This window comes from Gracilinanus agilis, chromosome 1 (genome assembly GCF_016433145.1).
Source record: "Gracilinanus agilis isolate LMUSP501 chromosome 1, AgileGrace, whole genome shotgun sequence".
NCBI classification, from domain to species: Eukaryota; Metazoa; Chordata; class Mammalia; order Didelphimorphia; family Didelphidae; genus Gracilinanus; species Gracilinanus agilis.
The window spans coordinates 91,419,914-91,440,434 of record NC_058130.1 but is presented as its reverse complement, the minus strand read 5'-3'; the positions used below and the strand labels follow the sequence as shown (position 1 = coordinate 91,440,434).

The following is a 20,521-nucleotide window of genomic DNA, read 5'->3' as shown; positions in this document are numbered from 1 at the left end:
AAGCTAACTAAACTGGGGGGGGGCCATCAGATCTCACTAGGTTACAAGTTTGAGGGTTTCTAGATTCCACGTGGACAACTGTATAGTCCAAAAACGGGGCATTTTGACAGACTATTACTTCTCTGCTATGTATATTATGAGTTAGTCCAAATGCAATAATTAAAGAGTTTTGTGGTTAACCCTTACCAAGATTGGCTAGACTTTGAGTAATAGCATTTAGAACTGGGAAGAACCATTGAGGACATTACCAGGCCAGTGCCTTTACTTTATAGATAAAGATATAGATCCAGAAAAGGGAGAGTGACTTGTTTAGAGTCTTAAGCGTTAGGATTTGACTGCAAAACCAGCATCTTCACTTATGTGGAGGGAATAGGGGTGAGGTGGGGAGCAGGAAGAATGAAATTCACCTCAATAGGTCTTTTATAACTGGTCTTCAGTATCTTCATCTGTTAAAATGAGGAGATTGGACTAGATGATTTCTGAACAGTAGAACTACTATTAAATTTGGAGTCAGAGGATCTGAGTTGGAAGTCCAGATATTCCACTTGCTGCTTTTATGACTGGGCACTATGTTCTCTGCTCCTCAATTTCCTCATCTATAAAACTGGAGAGTTGAATTAAATAACAGTCTAATACCCTTTCTAGTTTTAAGCCTAAAATTCATAGGGAGTTAACCCCTGAAAACTAAACAGTGAATTGTTTGAGGATCTTGAGTAGAGTGGGGAATTAATTCACTTGTTTTTAATGTTGGAATTGCTTAATAACTGATGCATTTTAGGCATAGTCACCTGGGGTCCTGTTCTCATTGAATGTACTCTAGGTGAAAAGAACCCATTTAGGGGCTTGGTGGATTTAAAGCTTGGAAATTTGGTAGAGGAAGTCTAATTAGTACACTTTGAAGGGATGACAGATATAATGCCTTTGATATTGATCCATGAAATGCTCACTCCAGAGTGAATCATTTGTGAGTTGTCCATGTGGAATTTGGAAGCTCCCAAACTTGAATAGAAAGATTTAATGAACCCCAGTTTACTTAGCTTAAAGGTGACAGCCTCAGGCTTGACCCCCTCACATGAGAGTTCCTCCCTGAGGAAAGCCCAAGCCAAGTGACTCTTCTTGTCTCCAGAAGCCTCTCCCAGTATATCTCACCTTCCTTCTGAGGATTGAACTCGGGACCTTCAGTTTATGAGACTGACAGCTCGGCCTATTGCACTAAAAGAGTCCCAGAGTCTTTGTGACTGGCTTTTTGTGTAACTGCAGTGGGTATGGGAAGGGCATGAATCTCTTCAATGAAGTACATTGATTATCAGGGGTCTTGCTATTTAGAAACTACTCTTGTTTCAAGGTCTTCTCCAAAGTTTAAAAATGTAAAAGATACTTGTCCTCTAGCTTGTGGTTTGGCTTAGTTCCTTTTGTATGAAATTGGTTTTTATCTCATTTCCTGTGGCCTCTCCCATTAAGACAAACCATTCATTCTACAAAGTGCTACCCCTAGGCTTGAAATTCCAGTTGTTGAGACTTAGCTTTTAGGCAGGTACTTTCTAAGTATCTCCATTTACAAACCCTTCTTTTTGTTTATGTTGAAGGAATTTTCACCTGAAACAACCCCAGTCTTCTAATCATCCATCCTCTCTTTAAAAGGGGAAGTTGGCTACTTTTGATGAGATGGGGAATCTAATCCATTTTGTTAGGAGGAGACTGAGTGACAGACTAGGAAAGGAACTGACTTCTATTGTCTGTCAGTCTTTAAGAGTCTACCTTTCAGGCTCTGTTGTCATCTTCTTATGGTAGTGGATACTGTTTATCACAAGATCATAATCCACAGAATTAAAAAATTACCTAGGTTGCATTTATTTGTGGAGAAAAGAGAAAGACAGAGAAAAACAAGACCGTGGTCAGAGAAGATATTGGTGTTCTTTGGATAGGAAGGGGATAACTATCTTTAATAATAGAAAGGAAGTGAATAAATGACTTTTTTTTTAAAAAACGCATACTTACTTTGTTTTAGCAACAGTTCTTAAGACAGAAGGTCAAAGGCTAGGCAATTGGGGTTAAGTGACTTGCTCAGAATCACACAGCTAGGAAGTGTATGAGGCCAAATTTGATCCCAGGTCCTCTCTACTCCAGGCCTGGTGATCTAGCCTTTGCACCACTTAACAGAAAAAAATGATTTGACAGTCTTATATGATTATTTGCTGAAGAGTTCAGTGTAGAGATGGACAACTAAATACTAAGACTCATGGATTAGTTTGGAATAAATGGGCTTGATTTATGAATCTGTGGGCAGCCCTATCCATTATATCCTGTCTATATAGACTCAGAAACAGCATCACATGTCACTTTGGGTGGTAGGGTCATCCCAACTGTGCCTCTAATGAATGACTCTCATGGACAAGATTGACTGAATGCGTCTCTGCAATTCCAATTTATTGAGAAAGATGCAGAATAATTGATATTTGGAGCCACTATCTTTGGGTTTTTGAGTATATTCCTCGTTCATCGTGGTGGAGAGCCAACTGTGTTATAGGAACATGATGAATAGTAATTAGTTGATAAATGTAGAAAGTCTCAGACTCTTTAGAAGTATTATCATTATCCACTTCTATTTTATTTCTGATGAGATTGTTAGAGGTGCTGCCTTTGGAGAGATTTTTTCGTTAAGTAGAATATGAGCTTCTTGAGGACAGAAGGATGTTTAAATTTTTTTTCATTCTCTGGGCCCAGAACAATACATTGTTCAAAGCTACATAATTTTTTAAAAACTTAGCTGTTTATTATCCATATTAGGGAGTGTAAGATTTAAAACTAGGTTTGACTGAATAAGAGAGTTATAAAAGTAAGAATGTGGTCGCTGTTTACAAAATATTAACCCTTAAGTCAGAAAAACTGTTAGCAGCTTTTATTTACAACTGGGTAGATATATAAAATATAGGAAAGAGGTAGGGAAAAAATTGCCTAGCTACAAATACCCTAATCCTAGACCATGAATGCAGATCCGAAAGTGAGTCTCACCAGAATCCCAAGTCCCAATTAGAAAGCTGAAATCCGAAGAGCCAGGAGATGATGAAAACCCCCCAAGAGCCTTCAGTGAACACAGAGGCTAAGGCAGCCGAGAATCTCACCAGAACTTACAGTGAAGAGAGTGTCCCACTGAAGCACCAACAGAGAGGGAATCCTGGCTGAAGGAAGTAAAGAGTGAATCTTGTCCTTCAGTCTCGCCTTTTATAGTCCTTTTTCCATGTCACTTCCTGTTTCTCTCTCCCACTTCACATGGGGAACCAATCACAGCCTCCCAATTTGCCTATGCTTGTGACCTTTGGAGATGGGAACTAGTAAGTGACTTGTGAGCTCTCTTAATGATTAGCTAGGTACTAAGTAGGGGTACTTTTAAGTTCTTGATTAAAGCTTGCTGATTTATATTGTGTTATTAATTTCTGTATCCTTGAACTACAACTTCACTTTCATCCTCATTTTATGTCCTTGTCTTTATGTTTTGGAGATAAGTTTTGGGTAGCTCAGCCCACCTCTCTTGCTCTTCTCCATCCTGTACACTTGTCTTTACTCAGGCTATTCTTTTCTTCTACTTCAAGTTATTATTAATAAATCTTATAAAATATAATACTTGGATATTAATTTTAATCTTACAATTACACATTAAAAATAAACTAAGAGTCTAACTCTCTTTTCACAAGAGGAAAAGTCTTTTGGCCACTACACTTACTATCTGCCCCATATATTGCCCAGTAAGTACCCAGGCCAGAGAGGTTCAGTTCATTTGAGCCTTTCTAGAGGTTCATTCTGCACCCTTCTGAATAATAAAATCACAGGCATTGTCATGTGCCCCCTCTCCATCCAAAAAAAGCTGAATTTTAGTGGTCATCTAGTTGAAATTTGTGCTTCAACATTCTTTAAAATTTCTTTAAAACTTAGTTGTTTCGTATCCATATTAGGGAGTGTAAGATTTAAAACTAGGTTTGACTAAATAAGAGAGTTATAATATAAATGAGTTATTAAAACATTTAAGTGACTTCAGACATTCATAGCAAGACTAAAGGAATACCAGAAGGTGAAGGGAGGGACCAAATATCTCTGAATACTCTTTTAGAAAGATGGAGGACGTATTTCCTCATAGAGTTAGAGTGAAAGAGAGGCATGAGAAGAACTGTAAAAGAAACTTTGGGGGAACAACTGTGAAACATTTGAATTGATCATTTCTTGTGAGTGGGCTTATCTCTTATGGCTTTGTTGGTTTCACATATAACCTGTACAAGACATGTATGTTGGGATGGGGCCACATTTGAAAATTAGGACTCTTTGAGTTATATCTGATTTCCTTTTTTTCAGAAGCTTATTCTATCTCGTAAAATTTTTTATCCTCCTCCTTATAGGATACTGTATGAGCTTTATACAATTGAAGAACTGAAACTGTATGCTCTTATTTAGAAAAGCTTAATTGTAGATTTGTATTAGATTATTGAAACCCTATGTCAGTGTCAGGAGTAAGAAATTAAATTTAGGTTTTATGCTAAATATGAGAATTCTAAAGTAATATTGTGGTCCCCATTTAAAAATATTGTAGCTGAAGTCAAAATGACTTTCAGCAGCTTTTTATTTACAAAGATGGAAAGAGCAAAAGTGGAAAATGTAGATAAAAGAGACAGAAAGTACTGCCTAGCTACAAAATACCTTAAGTTTAATCCTAACCTAATTAGGACCCTGAAATCAGAAGAGAGACACTGAAGGATGGAAGAATCAGCTGAGAACCTTCAGTTCACACTTGAGGCTAAGACTGCCAAGAATATCACCAGAACTCGTGCTGAAGGGAGTGTCCCACTGAAGTGCCAAGGAGCAGAGAGGGTCTCCTCACCAAAGAACCAAGGAAGGAATCACTCCACTCACCACCAACCACTGCAGGATCCAAAAAAAAAAAAAAATCCTCTTCCAGTCCAGCTCACCAACACAAAATGAATTGTAGAGTGAATCACTGAATCCTCGAGCTGGCCTTTTTATTTTTTTTTATTTTTTTTTATTAATTTTTTTTAAACCCTTACCTTCCATCTTGGAGTCAATACTGTGAATTGGCTCCAAGGCAAAAGAGTGGTAAGGGCTAGGCAATGGGGGTCAAGTGACTTACCTAGGGTCACACAAGTGGGAAGTGTCTGAGGCCAGATTTGAACCTAGGACCTCCCATCTCTAGGCTTGGCTCTCAATCCATTGAGCTACCCAGCTGCCCCTCGAGCTGGCCTTTTTAAAGCAGCTTTTTCACTTCCTGTTGTTCTCCCACTTTTCGAGAACCAATTGTAGTCTTTCGGTTTGCCTGGCACTGCCCAGGGGTGGCCTCTGGAGTTGTCACCCACTCTAGCAAGTGACTTGTGAACTCTCATACTTAGTGACTGGTAAGGTACTAAGTAGGGGTACTTAAGTTTTTGATTGATTAACTTAAAAGTTGCTGATTGATAGACAAAGAGAGTTTGATTCACTCTTCACACTGGAGATACTTAAATAAATTTTAAGGGAGTAGGAATCCCAAGATTACAAAGTTTAAATGTTCTATGGAGCAATGCTATGAAAACTTTTCTTTTTTTTTATTATTATTATACTATATTACTTACATAATGTTGAATCATACACATAGAATGTTAGAGTTTAAAGACAACAAAGGGCTCACAGAATTCCATCCTTCCTTTCTCAGATGGCTAACAATTAAAAAAAATTTCTAATTAATTAATCAATTAAACATTTTTCCATGGTTACAATCCATCTTTCCTATCCCTATTCCAGCAATTCCACTGAGTTATACATATATCATTGTTCAAAACCTATTCATGAAAATTTTTTTTCAGAATTCATAAAGATATGTTGTCTGTTCTAGTAAGTTCCCTGAAGTAGAGAGATATGCCATTTACTTTTAGTTTATTAAAGGTTGGTCGAGAAAGCAGATCTTGCCTTTTATGTATATATTTTTTATTTTAAAACCTTATCTTCTATTTTAGAATCAATACTACAAGGCAGAAGAGCAGTAAGGGCTAGGCATTTGGAGTTAAGTGATTTGCCCAGGGTCACCCAGCTATGACTTGTCTTGAGGCCAGATATGAATCCAGAACATGCCACCTATTTGCATCCCTTATACATTTTATTTGGACAAATCACTTAACTTCTCTGGGCCTTAGTTTCTCATTTGTAAAATAAAGGGATTAGATTAGAGAGCCTCTAAACCAAGTCCATTCCTACCCTAAATGCATGATCCTTTGATACACCCCACTTCAGAGTATATAATCTCAAGGTGTTTAGGAGATACCTGGTATTTGTATTCAAAATCAAAGATGCCCTTCATTTCAAAAAGAACCAGTGACATCACAGGGTGATGTCTTGACTATATCTGAATTGGATTTAAGTTAAGTATTATAGGGGTAAAAAAGAGGTTTTATAGGTTCAATATATTAAAGATGGTCGCCAGAGGATTGAACTATTATCAATCCTTAATTAAGAATAATCTCAAAAATTGACTTTTATGGAAATTTATTTACATAAGAAGAGAGAGAGAAAGTACGGAGATAAGAATCTATCCCATTGATTAGTCCAGGTAGATCTTAACCCTCAGCTGAGGGTTAAAGGGCCTGAGGGGAATGGAGCAAACTTCATTCACCAAGTCTGTAAAAGGAAGTTTCTTAATGAATGTGGTGAATGGAGCAAACTTCATTCTCAGTCAGCCAGCAAAGTTCCCTCAGGTCCCCTTCACCAAACCAGAACCAGCCTCACTCACTCAGCTCCCTCTTTTATAGCGGTCACGTATGAGTCACTTCCAGTGCCTTCCCTTAACCTGTGTGTCCAATCACAATAGACGCTTTCTCATAGAAAGGGTAGGGGGCGGTCAGTTGATTCTGATTCATTACTCACTAGCACAAGTGGGTTAGGGCCTCCCAGAATTGGAAGGTGCTCTCACCTTTGGTGATTAAATCTAAAGATGGGCAGTGTAGACTTAATCTAATTATCACAGTATCTGAATTGGATTTGTACAGTCATCAGCCTCAGACTCCCAGAGTCATCAAAGTCCAGTGGCAAGAAAAAAGGCAGGACAACTAGACTTGGGATTCAATGGATAACCCTGGGCACCTTCAGTGTATAACCAAACCCTAAACATTTCAGCCACCTTCTTGGCCATTGGAACAAATTGTTTTCTTTTGCCTATTCCACTGGGAGAAGTCTTCACATGTTTGAGGTATACATACTTACAATTCTCTAAAGAGTTTGAGACTTGTTGGTTCATCTCAACTTGGTTTAGCCCACCTGCTGAGATGGTTTTACCATGGTGTGGCTGCTACACTTCTTGGAACCACAAGTGAGAATTGGGAAGTGTCTGGGGCCATATTTGAACTTGGGAAAGCTCATCTTCTTGATGTTAGGTCTGGCACTCTTATCCATTGTGCTGCCACCTAGCTGTCACTTTAATTATTTTTGAACTATATCATTGCAGTAAATGCTTTTGCTGAAAGCCAGTTAGTTATGTTTACTGGCCTATTGTTATTCAGAAATATACTGGTGGAGGCTCTGGTACTATATATAATAATAGTACTAATAGGAGGAGGAATAAAGGAAATAAAATCTCACAGAATTACCTTTAAAATTCTGCAAACTTCTTGAGAGGAAGAACTACACGGACACTTATGCATATCAGCTTGGTCTGCCATTATTAGCATCCTCATAAGAGTGTTTTTATTTCTGCCTTATCATACTTTCATATGAGATGTGAATGTTGTCTTTTTTGTGAGGGGTTGGGAAGGAGGAAGAAGTAGCCTTTTGATTTCATTAATGTAAGGATCTCCAGGGTACTGGAACTCTGCTATTGTAGATTAATGTTCTATAACCTGTATGGTTTTAAAGAGCTAGCTGCCTGGGACATTTAGAGTTAAGTGAGAGGATACCTGAATTGTGCTCATGACTAGTATGTTTCAAATCAGGGACTTGAACACAGAATACCTTGACTAAGGTTACCTCTCCATCTACTATACCACACTACTTTTTACAGTTGGTGCTTTTTAATAAGTTCCCTTTATTTGGTTTCTAGTGCAGTATCTCGGGGATCTCTCTTTGGTCCTATGCTATTTTGAGTTATTAATTTAAAAACTGAAAAATTAAAAGTAGTATATTTAAACCAACTTAAAACAAAGAGTGGCAAGATAATTCAGTTCATCAAACATTTTTTAGGTACATGTTAGGTACTGGAGATACAAAGATAAAAATTAAATAGTACTTGATTTCAAGGGCTTTGCATTCTTCTGGAAGATATAACATGTACAGATGTAAATACAAAAATATTTCAGAAGAAGGGGAGCATTAATACCTAGGGATCAGGAAAGGTCTTAGACTGGAAAAAATATTGATACTGAGACTTAGAGGAAGCTAAAGACTCTTAAAAGGTAGCCTGATAGAATGAAAAACGAAACAATGCAGGATTCAGAGTCAGAACACCTGGATTTGAATCCTAGCTCAACCACTTACTAGTTAGCTGTGTAACCATGAACAAGAGATTTTCCTTCTTTGACTTTGTAAAGAAGAGAAGCTGAGCAGCTTCTTAAAGTTAGGCAGCTAGGAGATGCAGTGGTAGTGCCAGACCTGGAGTCAGAAAGACTCATCTTCCTGTGTTCAAATCTGGCTTGACATTTATTGCTGTCTGGCCCTGGGCAAGTCACTTAACCCCATTTGCCTTAGTTTCCTCACCTGTAAAATGAGATGGAGAAGGAAATGGAAAACCACTCCAGTATCTTTGCCAAAAAATTTAAAATGGGATTAATACTGAAACAACTATGAAAGACTGAAAAATAATAACACTACTATCCTCTTGCATGTCTTAAAGAAAATGTTTTGTAAACCTGAGGTACTATAAGAATAGAGGTAGTAGTGGTGGTTCTTATTAAAGTAGAGACTTTCCAAAGCTATTTTTCCTAGAAAATAAAGCAAATAATAGCTCACATTTATGTAGCCCCTATGATTTACAAATCATTTTCCTCATCACAATTTCTAGGACTGAAGTTGATATATTCACTCATATTTTAAGATGAGTAAACCCACATATATTTCAGACTGGTACCTGTCACTGTATATAGAGTTTGAGGGGTATCTGACACTAGGTAGTTATAGCACAAATATTTTAGTTTTCAAAAAATAGACTATGGAATCTACAAGTTGCAGGCCAGTGAACTTAATTTTGATCACTGACAAAATTCTAGGATATATTATTAAACATTTGTGAACTTCTTAAAAAGGGAAGTGGTGGTGTCAAAGTTAATATGGCATGTTTCAAGGACATCGTGTATGCAAAAACAACCACAACAACCAAAGATTTTCAGAGATTGACCAGCAAATCATTATGCTAGTAGGAACTGAGGTAGCTTGACAGAAACACATGCAATTTCTTTTTTTAATCCTCTTTCCAAGTGCCTTGTGAAAAGAAGGTTCAGACAGGCTCAGCTAGGTGGCTCAGTGGATAGAGAACCAGGCCTGGAGATGGGAGGTCCTGTGTTCAAATGTGGCCTTAGACACTTCCCAACTGTATAATCCTGGGCCAGTCAATTAACTCCCCTTGCCTAGCTGTTATCACTCTTTTGCCTTGGAAACTATACTTACTATTGATTCTAAGACAGAAGGTAAGGGGTTTTGTTTTGTTTTGTCTTTTAAGAGAAAAAAAGAAAAGATGGCTCAGGGCCTATGCTTTTAATTTTTCTCTCCTGCCTCTGTAGGTGCTTATTCATGATCTAATATTTAGGAAATAAGCAAATGACAGAACTCACCTTCTACTCATACAACTTGTGACTTAAACAAGCCTGATTGTTCCTGCTTTGCCTTTTTAGCTCCAGATATCCCAGATCCAGACATCCATTAGCAACTTAGAATGAAACATTTAAAAATGCAAGTTGAATTGCTCTCCATCCAGGAAGCCCCTCTTGCCTCATGATTGGTGGATGCAGCCATAGTAAAGCTTGGTTTAAACCTTCAATTAGAGGGGGTGTGTGAATTTACCTTCCTGGCCGAAATTTGCATTTCTAGTATAAAGCCTGTTATATTTGAGTCTAAACCTAGATTTAAATTTTGTCAGTTGTTTTTAATCTTTTCCAGTGCAGTTGGGTGGTAAAATTAACTTTCTGTTTAATGTGTCTTTTTTTCTAGATATCAGAAGCTGGGAAAGAAGTTTTGCCCTCTTGGCTACACTGGGACCCAGAGAGCCGTCTGCTAGAAGGTCTTCCCCTTAATACAGACAAAGGTGTACATTACATTTCTGTCAATGCCATGCAGCTGGCAGCCAATGGAAGTTATGTGCCCCAAGCAATGAATGTTTTCTCTATTGAAGTGTATCCTGAAGATCACAGTGAGCCACAGTCAGTAAGAGTTGCATCACAAGATGTTAATGAAGCTGCTCCATTTGTGTGTGGGGCTGATGAACCAGTGACTATCCTGACTGTAATTTTGGATGCCGATCTCACAAAAATGACACCAAAGCAGAGGGTCGAGCTCTTAAATAGAATGAAACGTTTCTCGGAAGTAGAACTGCATAATATGAAATTGGTTCCAGTTGTAAATAACAGACTATTTGACATGTCAGCCTTCATGGCAGGCCCAGGAAACGCAAAAAAAGTAGTAGAAAATGGAGCCTTACTTTCATGGAAGCTAGGTTGTTCTTTGAACCAAAACAGTGTCCCTAACATTAGTAGTGTTGAAACTCCAGCTAAAGAAGGTACAATGTCTGCTCAGCTTGGCTATCCTGTTGTAGGCTGGCATATTGCTAATAAGAAACCCCATTTTCCAAAACGGATAAGGAGACAGATTAATGCAACACCCACACCAGTCACTGCCATTGGACCACCTACAACAGCTCTCCAAGAACCACCATCTAGGATTGTTCCTACACCCACCTCCCCAGCCATTGCACCTCCTACAGAAACTGCAGCTCCTCCAGTACGAGATCCTGTTCCTGGAAAACCAGCAGTTACTATTCGAACACGAGGTGCAATTGTTCAGACCCCAACTCTGGGACCAATACAGCCTACCAGAGTATCCGATATAGGCACTACGGTCCCTGGCCAGATTCGGCCAACAACAATTCCAGGCTACATAGAACCTACTGCTGTTATTACCCCTCCTACCACCACCACTAAGAAACCAAGAATAACTACTTTGAAACCAGCCACGCCTTCAACCACAGACTCCTCAACAGCTACAACCCGAAAGCCTACCAAAAAACCACGAACTTCGAAGCCAGTACCCAGGGTCACAACCAAAGCACCTCTCACCAGATTGGAAACAGCTTCTCCACCAACTCGAATCCGAACCACAACGAGTGGCACAACTCGAGGGGGTGAGCCCAACAAGCCTCCCACACTCAAAAACCACATTGACAGGGTGGATGCATGGGTGGGTACTTACTTTGAAGTGAAAATCCCATTAGATACTTTCTATGATGAGGAGGACACGACTACTGACAAGCTGAAGCTGACTCTGAAGCTCAGGGAGCAGCAGATGGTAGGGGAGAAGTCTTGGGTCCAATTTAATAGCAATAGTCAGCTGATGTATGGGCTTCCTGACAATAGTCACCTGGGCAAGCATGAGTACTTCATGCATGCAACAGATAAAGGTGGCCTCTCAGCTGTGGATGCCTTTGAAATCCATGTACACAAGCGTCCACAGGGAGATAGGTCTCCAGCCAAATTTAAGGCAAAATTCACAGGTGATCCTGCTTCAGTGGTCAATGACATTCATAAAAAAATCACATTGGTAAAGAAACTGGCTCTTGCCTTTGGGGACCGCAATAGCAGTACTATCACCTTACAGAACATCACAAAGGGCTCTATTGTGGTGGAGTGGACAAATAATACTCTGCCTCTGGATCCCTGCCCCAAGGAACAGATCCGAGGGTTGAGCAAAAGAATCTCGGATGATGATGGAAAACCTCGTCCCATTTTCTCTAATACCCTGGAGCCTGATTTTAAGGCTGTGAGCATTTCTGTGACAGGATCAGGCAGCTGTAGACACATTCAGTTTATTCCTGTTACAGCAGACAGAAGGATACCTTCAGAAGCTCCCCCTACAGTCGTGACTGAGAAAGACCCTGAAAAGAGCAGTGAGGATGATGTCTACCTACACACAGTCATTCCTGCTGTGGTGGTAGCTGCTATCCTTCTCATTGCTGGTATCATTGCTATGATCTGTTATCGAAAGAAAAGGAAAGGAAAGCTCACAATTGAAGACCAAGCAACTTTCATCAAAAAAGGCGTGCCAATCATCTTTGCTGACGAACTGGATGACTCTAAGCCACCCCCTTCCTCCAGCATGCCTCTCATCCTACAAGAGGAAAAGGCTCCTCTCCCCCCTCCAGAATATCCAAATCAGAACATGCCAGAGACCACTCCATTGAACCAGGATACCATTGGAGAATATACTCCCTTAAGGGATGAAGACCCTAATGCACCTCCTTATCAGCCCCCCCCACCCTTCACAGCCCCTATGGAGGGAAAAGGCTCACGCCCGAAGAACATGACCCCTTACAGGTCTCCACCTCCATATGTTCCCCCTTAACAGCAAGTCTTGGGCTTTGAGGGAAGGGGCCTGGAGATCCATACCAGTGTTGTTGATAGGGATTGATGGCCCACAGTTCATTGCCAACCAGAAATCAACACTTGACCCCAAACACACACCCATATACAGGGCCTGAAAAAAACCCTCCCTCTCTGGTTCTTTTATACCACCCCAAAGTGGCCTGGTGAACTTTGGGGGAGTTTTTTTCTTTTTTTCTTTTTCTTTTTTCTTTCCTTTTTTTTTTCCCTAATAGCTTTTGTTTGTTCATAGAGAATTCTTCGCTGAGTATTTCTGATGGCCAGCTTCTGAAAGCACCAATGGGCACAGAGCGCAGAATGAATGGATGGACGGACTCGCAGATGGCACTGGGCTGGACATTCCATCCCTGGTGTACTCTGTTTGCCTTTAACACTAACTGTACTGTTTTTGTTTTTTTTCTATTCACGTGTGTCTAGCTGCAGGATGTAACATGGAAAACGTAGCCTAAAGATTAAAATCAAAGGACTTTCAGAAGTTAATGTTACATTTTTACATTTAATCTGCTGTTTACCTAAACTTGTATGTATAGTTTTGGGGTGGGGTTGTGGGGTGGGGGGAGGGGGCCCTGCTTTGCTAAAAATAAGCTCCCAGGGTGTTTCAAAACTAGTTAGAGAAGACCAAGGGACAGTATTTTTTATCAAAGGAATCCTATTTTTTCACACAATGTAAACTTTGTTCCTCGGTTAAGCCAGAGACTGATTTGGGGCATTTTTGTGGATTGTAGGAAGAACTCTGGGTACTTTGTGTGAGTAAGCTCACAGACCTGCTGATCTGGCCCTTCCTGACTCTCCCCTGGTATTGGTGCTGGATGGTCAGAGATTACTTTATGGGGCCAGACAATCCTCCCTATGTGCTCTAGGCAAGCTTTAAGGGGCATTAGTTGTTGGATGGAAATGTAACTATGAGAGGCAAGCAGAGGCGCACTGCTCCTGGTGACCCTGGTGCTTCTAGTGGGCCTGGTGGTGAAAATGGGCCACCAGTAAGGAGGGTAAATCCTAGAAATGATTAGGTAGGGTTTTAGACTGCATTGACTTTTTTCTCTTTTTTTCTTTTCTTTTTTTTTTTAAAAAGGAAAACATGGTTTTTGAAACACTCAGTGGGGGATGTTTTGGTGAAGATGCAATATTTTTATGTAGTGTGATGCTATTTCCTTACTCTCAAATTCTTGGCAGTTGTGTTCTGACGGCATCTCATTCCTTTGTTCTGGCCCTCCCATCCCCAGGTTTCTGGACTCCAACATGCTGAAAGCTGTCTGGTGATTGGGAAGGAAAGTGCCAGCAATATAGTTAATAGTAAAAATCGGTGGACTCTCAAATCTAATTTTTTTACTAAATTTTTGATACAGTCTCAAATTGTTTTATTATAAAAAAGATTAAAAATGGTAATGCTTACAGCAGTTTGTATGAGCTTAGCTTCTTAGGGTTGATTCCATGGGACTGATTGCTTTTCACATTCTTACTTTTTTCTGTCATTGTTTTGATTCTAGAACCATGTCTGGGTTTCTTGCCTTTTTAGAATGAATTTAACTTGTCTCTGTCCTGTGACTAGAGGCACTCTGGAGGTGCCCTGCTCCACCTATTTTTTTTTTCTCTCCTTTGGACTAAATTGTTTAAGCATGACCTTCTTGGCCATTTGAAAGCTATTTTTGGTACATATTAGGGAGGAAAATCCTTTGCAATAATGTTTCCCTTCCTTGATGGGGGGGTGCGCAGACTCCAGCTCACTTTGCACACCCAACAGACACTTTTAAGCCATATTGACTGTTTTGCAAAGTATGTTTGTGGGCTGCCCCTGAAGGATGGCTGGGCAGGTCATTGGCCTTCACCTCTTCATTTGCCTAGGGGACATTTTCTACTGTGCTTTTCCAAAACAAAGATATTTTTTTCTGACTAGAAGCCAGTGATGTTACATCTACATGTTTGAACTGAGCAGTTCCTAATTCTGTGTTTATATGCCTCTTACCAACTTTACCCAGTGGGAGCTGTGAGGTTGTTTCCTTGATCCCCTCACAGGAAAAAAGGCCCTTCTTCCATAGGCATTTGGGAGGCAAGAAAAGAGTCTCAAGAAAAGGGAGCTCAGTAGACCAGGACACATTCTATCTAGTATTGGGTCATATCTTGAGTGAGCTCTATGGACTGGGGATGTTCCCAGTACATGAGTCAGGTGCACACATGTAGGGGCCAGATTTGGCCCAGTTACCCTTTTTTGATTCCAGCACTTTATGTGGCCCCCTGCAAAAATAAATAACATTTCAAAAGCCCCAGAACAAGTTGTTTGAGTGAAAGGCCTTCCAAATAGCCCCGTTGCCCCAGCAACTCCACCATTCCATCCCAGCCATGCGCAGATGGGGGCAGGCCTGGCTCTACCTGTCACCATAGAAACTGGAGGCAAAGGGGCAGTGAACAGAATAATAATAATAATGCTGTTTCAGCCAACCTCCTTCCCATTTGCACCAGGGCTGTCTCTGTCAGCCATCAGGCACTGTAAAGTGGAGAGCAGATCTTATTAAAAAGTGTTCACCAACAACTGATGTGTGTTTTATTTCCTTACATATGATTTTAAGAAGATGTGTTTTCTGCATTCTGTATAGAAACATATCAGACTAAATAAAACAGTGTACTTTACTATAATCCTGTTGGCCTGAGCTGTTCCATCTGGGCACCTCGCCTTGTCAGATCTTCTTTCTCCATTCAACAGTAGAAGCAGCCAAATGCCAAGTCTAATCAGTCACATCAGTTTGATGGGGTGTCCTAGCTCAAATGTGATTTTATAGTACCTCTGGAACTAGGGAAAGGGAGGTATTAATGTTAACCTGGCTGGGGCTGCATTCTTTTAGAATTCATTCTATAGCAGACATGAAGGGGAAGAGAGCAGCTTATACTTGGGTATGGAAAGATTTGATTGTGGTTGGTCAGGCTCTCTCTGCAACCCAAGTTTTTATCTTTGAGGAAAGGGCTATTAGTAGGCAAAGACCCTCTTTTTCTAGAGTCTTAGGGAGACTGCTGGGCTGTGGTAAAGAAAATAGGAAAAGCATAGGTGAAGGATTAATCATGATTATGATATTTCATTACTGCTTTAATGAGGGGAAAGGTGGTTCTACCCATTCCAGAGACTAGCCTGGGATTGACAGCACCCTGGGCCTTCTTTGTAATCCAAAATAGTAACTTTCCAGGAGGTAGATGAGATCTGCAGAACTTGGAGAAAGGCCATATGAATGAATGGCCAGGCAGTTTATAGGATTGAGAATTGCCCAACTCTGTCTTTTACAAATGAAACTTTATTCTGGAAAGAAGGGAAGTGACGCGTATAAAATCATCTAGGCAGAAAATTAGGTAGATTTGGGATTCAGTAGCAAGTCATCTAGATTTAGTCTTTTGGGAAGGCTGCTGGGTCCCCACATTGAGATTGGTTTCAGCTTCAGTTTAAAATTTATCTGAGGACTGGAAAGATTCACTTGTAATTGGTAAGAATTCCTGCAATCAGCTTAGCCAACACTTTGGAGGCTTCAAGATTGTGGGGTACCCGTAACTTGTGTTCATTCAACAAGTTACAAAGTATTCACTCTGCTAGGTTTGATGCATGACATAGTGTCTGCCATCAAGAAGTCCGGCCCATTAGGGAGGATAATACATGAACACATGAAATGAAAAGTGCCAAAGTTGCCAACAAACATTGGTGTATGCCAAGCACTGCTAAGTGCTGGAGGTACCAAAAAAACTTTCCCTGCTCTCTAAGGAAGTGCTCCTTATGGGAGAGACAACATGCAAATAACCACATGTACACAAACTATATATACAGGATAAATGGGGGATGGTTTCAGAGGAAAGGAACTAAGATTAAGGAGGATGAAGGCTTTCAGAAGGTAGAATGTTGAGATTTGAAGCAACCAAAGAAGGAAGGAGTTCCACACATGGGAAAGAAGGAGGGGAGTAGGAATGGCAAGGAAGTCAGAGTTACTGGATTAGAGTACATGAAGGGGCCACGTAAGCCATAAGAAAAGACCAAGTTATGGAGGGCTTTAAAAGTCAAATAGGATTTTTTTCAAATCCTGGAGATAAGGTACTGCTGGAGTTCATTGAGGTCAGATGGTATTTAGGATCAAACTGACGGGGATGGATTAGAGTAGGGAGAGACTAAATGCATAGAGCAAGCCACTTTATGCCAGGTCTGTTTAGAGAAAGAACCCTAGGATGTAATATAAGTACTGCACCATAATCATCTCACTACTAGAAAGTCTGAATGTGATCTAAATAACGAACCAAATATCATAGTATGAGTGCTAAGGGAAGAAACCATAAAAGTTGAAACTAGCCAGAACTTGCACCCTTCCTCCACTGGTTATGTGGCCCAGGGCATATCACGTTTAATCTCAGCCCCAGTTTCCCTTTGTGTAAAATGGGAATTCTCTAAACTTGCCTTCCTCAGAAGAGTAGTAAAACTCAAAGCTTCTTGGGAAGGCCTCCTATAAAGTGTAATCTCTCATTTCTGTAGTTAGGGCAGCGGTGTCAAATATAGAAATAGGAACTGTAGAAATAGAATCCCTGCAGGCACTTAATTTAGAAAACCAAGTATAGACATCTTGTGTTTTATTGTATTTTTATTTATTTTGTTAAATGCTACCCAATTTCATTTGATCTGATTTGGGCAGCACTCTAGGGCCTTGCCATGTGTTTGACACCTCTAAGGAATTGCAAATGACTTTCATTTCAGCTACCCTAGGATATAGGCAGTAAAAGTAGTCATTTCTTTTTGCAGATAGGGCAGCTGATGCTGAGAGATTGTAAATTTCTCATAGTCACCCTGCTATTGTTTGAAGTAAAATATGAATCCAATGATTTTGCCAAAATAACACTCTGAAAGGTTCTTAAATGAAAAAATGTGTTAATTTTCTTCATTGCTTTTCATGATACTCTCCAAAAGCAAATCTGCTTTGGAGTTTGCAGGTGTTTGTATGTTATCTAATTGAATCCCCAAAACATTAAACACCTACCCAAGACTTTTTGCTAAACCATAGAAGTACAGATAGGCATCTATTATCTATCTTTAAGTTGCTTATGATCTAACTGCATTTACCTGATGACAGATGTTTATGATAGACATTTTACAAGACAAACTGTGATACAAAGGGTAGGTCCAGGCTAAATACTCTTAAAAGTCAAGGATCCTTGAAGCTGTGATACCATCCAAAAAGGAAAGGTGAAGATGACCTTAAAAGGGCTTTTGAGGAGTGTTTGGAGGCTATTTTAAAAGCTTAGTTATTAAATATAGATAATAGTACTGGAAGCATGTTGGAGGATGATGTCCCCTCACATCCCCAGGGAGCCAGGCCCTTACCTCCTAAAAGGATCTCTGAGGCTGAAGGCTGTGTCCTTCTCCCGTACAACAGAACTCAAAAGAGCTGTCCCCACCATCTGTAAGCAGAGGTAGGTACTGCTTTGGAGTATTCAGGATTCTGGGTTTTTTCTTATTCTCTGGATGCACTTCATCTAGGCTGTGAAGAGTTGTTGACAGCTCCTTAACAAAGTAGATCTAACCTGGTGAAGAACTGAGGGAGTGAGAGGCTAAGGCTAAGCAAGGACATTGGGACTCTGAAGGTCATTTTTTATCCGCTTTGGGAAACTTTAATATATATATTATGTGTAATATGTACACACACACATATATATATATTTAGCTGTGAAAGGGAAGCTCAGTGGCCTAATATTCCTTACTCTCTTGCTTCTTTTTCTCCTACTATGGGGATCAGAAGACCTGCTCTATTCTCCATTCTTCCATCCTAATGGAGTTCCTGGGGACTCAGTTCTAAAGACCACATTTTAGGAAGTATTTTGCTTTCTATCTGGAGGAGGACAACTAGGATGGAGAAGGAACTGAAGACCAGATCCCTCAATGGAGAGACAGTTGAAGGAACGGACTGTTTAGCCTGGGAAAAAGAAGGCTTTAGGGAAATTTGAAAGCCAATTTCAAGAATTTGAGGAGTTGTGATAAGGAATAGGGCTTAGACTTGTTCTGCTTGGCCTCAGAGGGCAGCATTGGAAGTTATAGATAGAAGTTGTAGTAAGGCAGACTCTAGAAAACTTTGCAACTAAAATTTACAGCTATTCAAAAGTAAAATGGGTGGCTTTAGGTGGAAGTGGGGTTCCTATTATTGTAAGTCTTCAAATTAAGGGTAAACGATAACTTGTCAGAGATATGGAGAAGATTCCATGAATTAGAAGTTGTTAGATGGCTTTGCAGAGGGTAAACTCTTAAAACTACCATACCTGAGGTAAGGGCAGGAAGAAAGTCCTCATCCCTCATAAAGGGGCAGTTTAGGATGTAGATATGATAATGGCCATATGATTTGGGGCCTTTAATACATTTAATGAAAGGGGGGGGATGTTAACTTTTTCTACTACCTAATCCCCTCTCCCCCCCACTGAGGTAAGATGGAATATATATATATATATGTGTGTGTGTACATATATATGTATGTATATGTGTGTGTGTGTGTGTGCGTAAAGGTCAGAGATGGAAATCTAAGGTGACATGATTTGAGTCTTTTTCCAAACTAGAGAATATCTAGGCCAGTTCTGTCTTGTCCCCAACTCTATTATCCTTCAACTATTTGAAGTAGTTGGGGGAAACCTCTGTGATCCAAGAGATAGTCAGTTCTTTTGGAGTAACGTTAATAGCTGGCTCAGTGGCATTACAAAGGCAACAGGCACCTTGGACCTGTTGGACCACGTTTCTCCTTGGGCTATTCTTGGTTGGCAGTCAGCTATATTTACCTCCTGTTCAGGGCTGGGTTGGGTGGCAGGTTAATGACAGGCTGCTAAAAGTAACCTTCCTTCAACACCCTCATTTGCTGCCTTGTTTGGTCTGGTTGCTTGGCTGCTTGGGGACTTCAGGATATTGTTGACCCTTCCCATAGCTGGGCGTTACATCCTCATTTTCCACGTTGGTGCCCACATATAGACCTGTGGGCCCTTTCCTGGGAAAAGAAGCTGTGGCTTGAACCCCTGTATACTTAGCTCTGACCTCCTGGTAATGTTTTGGTTCGGAGTAGACACTGCCTGACTATAAAATCACCTCTGCTAGGCAAGGGAGCCCTCATTATTGGGCACAGGATATGTATGATGAGAGTTGGAGCATAATTAATGAGGAAGAAATAATACAGAGTGGGAGGGGAAGGGTGAAATTTCTGAAATTCAGGCTTGGAGAAGTGCTGTTTGACCCTGGGAACCACCAGAAACCATGTAATATGTTTGGCAGATCTGGTATTCACTGATTAACTTTGGGCAACTGACTGTCTTCTGTTTAGTTTCTTTTCCTATAAAATAAGGAGGTTGGACTAGATGGTCTCTGGTCATTTAGGTCCTTTCCAGCTCTGACATTCTAAAATTTATCTTTTGGATGGAGGTGACAAGGCTATTGCTAGACCTAAACCTTTATAGGCAATAGAAAATCCATTGTACCAAGTGGGAGGCCATTACCAGGAAGGCTTGGGGAGCAGGAATGGAAGTCACCAGTCCTGCAGAGAGTAGATCTGGAGGGTAGTCTGTGTTAGGTAGTGCCAGCTCCAGGCAGCAGGAGCTAGTTTTTAGAAGCACAGATCTAAGCCTGCCTTCCTTTTAGCTGCTGGTTCAGTAGCTTTATGACTGCCCTTTCTACCTTCCTGGGTTTCCTAAGCCATTCCAGGCCTGGGCAGTGCCAAAAGGCACCCAGTTGGACACAACTGAAAGGGACCCCCATGGTCAGAGTGAATGGAGAGAATGAGATCATTCCTGAGAGTCCAGGCTAGTTACAGGCCAATGTAAAGTTCATTTACTCCCTGAAGAACTAGCTCATCTCTATGACTTATTAACTATGGTCAAAACCCTTTGAAAGAGAAGAAACTAGTCCAGGTTATTCTTTTCAGGGTGTTTGTGTACTG

General features: G+C 40.4%; 1 protein-coding gene across 1 annotated transcript in view; it reads left to right on the top strand.

Moving 5' to 3' along the window:
- DAG1 (dystroglycan 1) overlaps positions 1–13,080 on the top strand; it is a 31,259-nt gene extending 18,179 nt beyond the window's left edge. The window contains exon 2 of the mRNA XM_044656950.1: positions 10,165–13,080. Within this exon, the coding sequence (XP_044512885.1) occupies positions 10,165–12,567 (2,403 nt within the window). The 3' untranslated portion in view covers positions 12,568–13,080. The remainder of the gene's footprint in view (positions 1–10,164) is intronic.
- Positions 13,081–20,521: the final 7,441 nt, after the last annotated feature.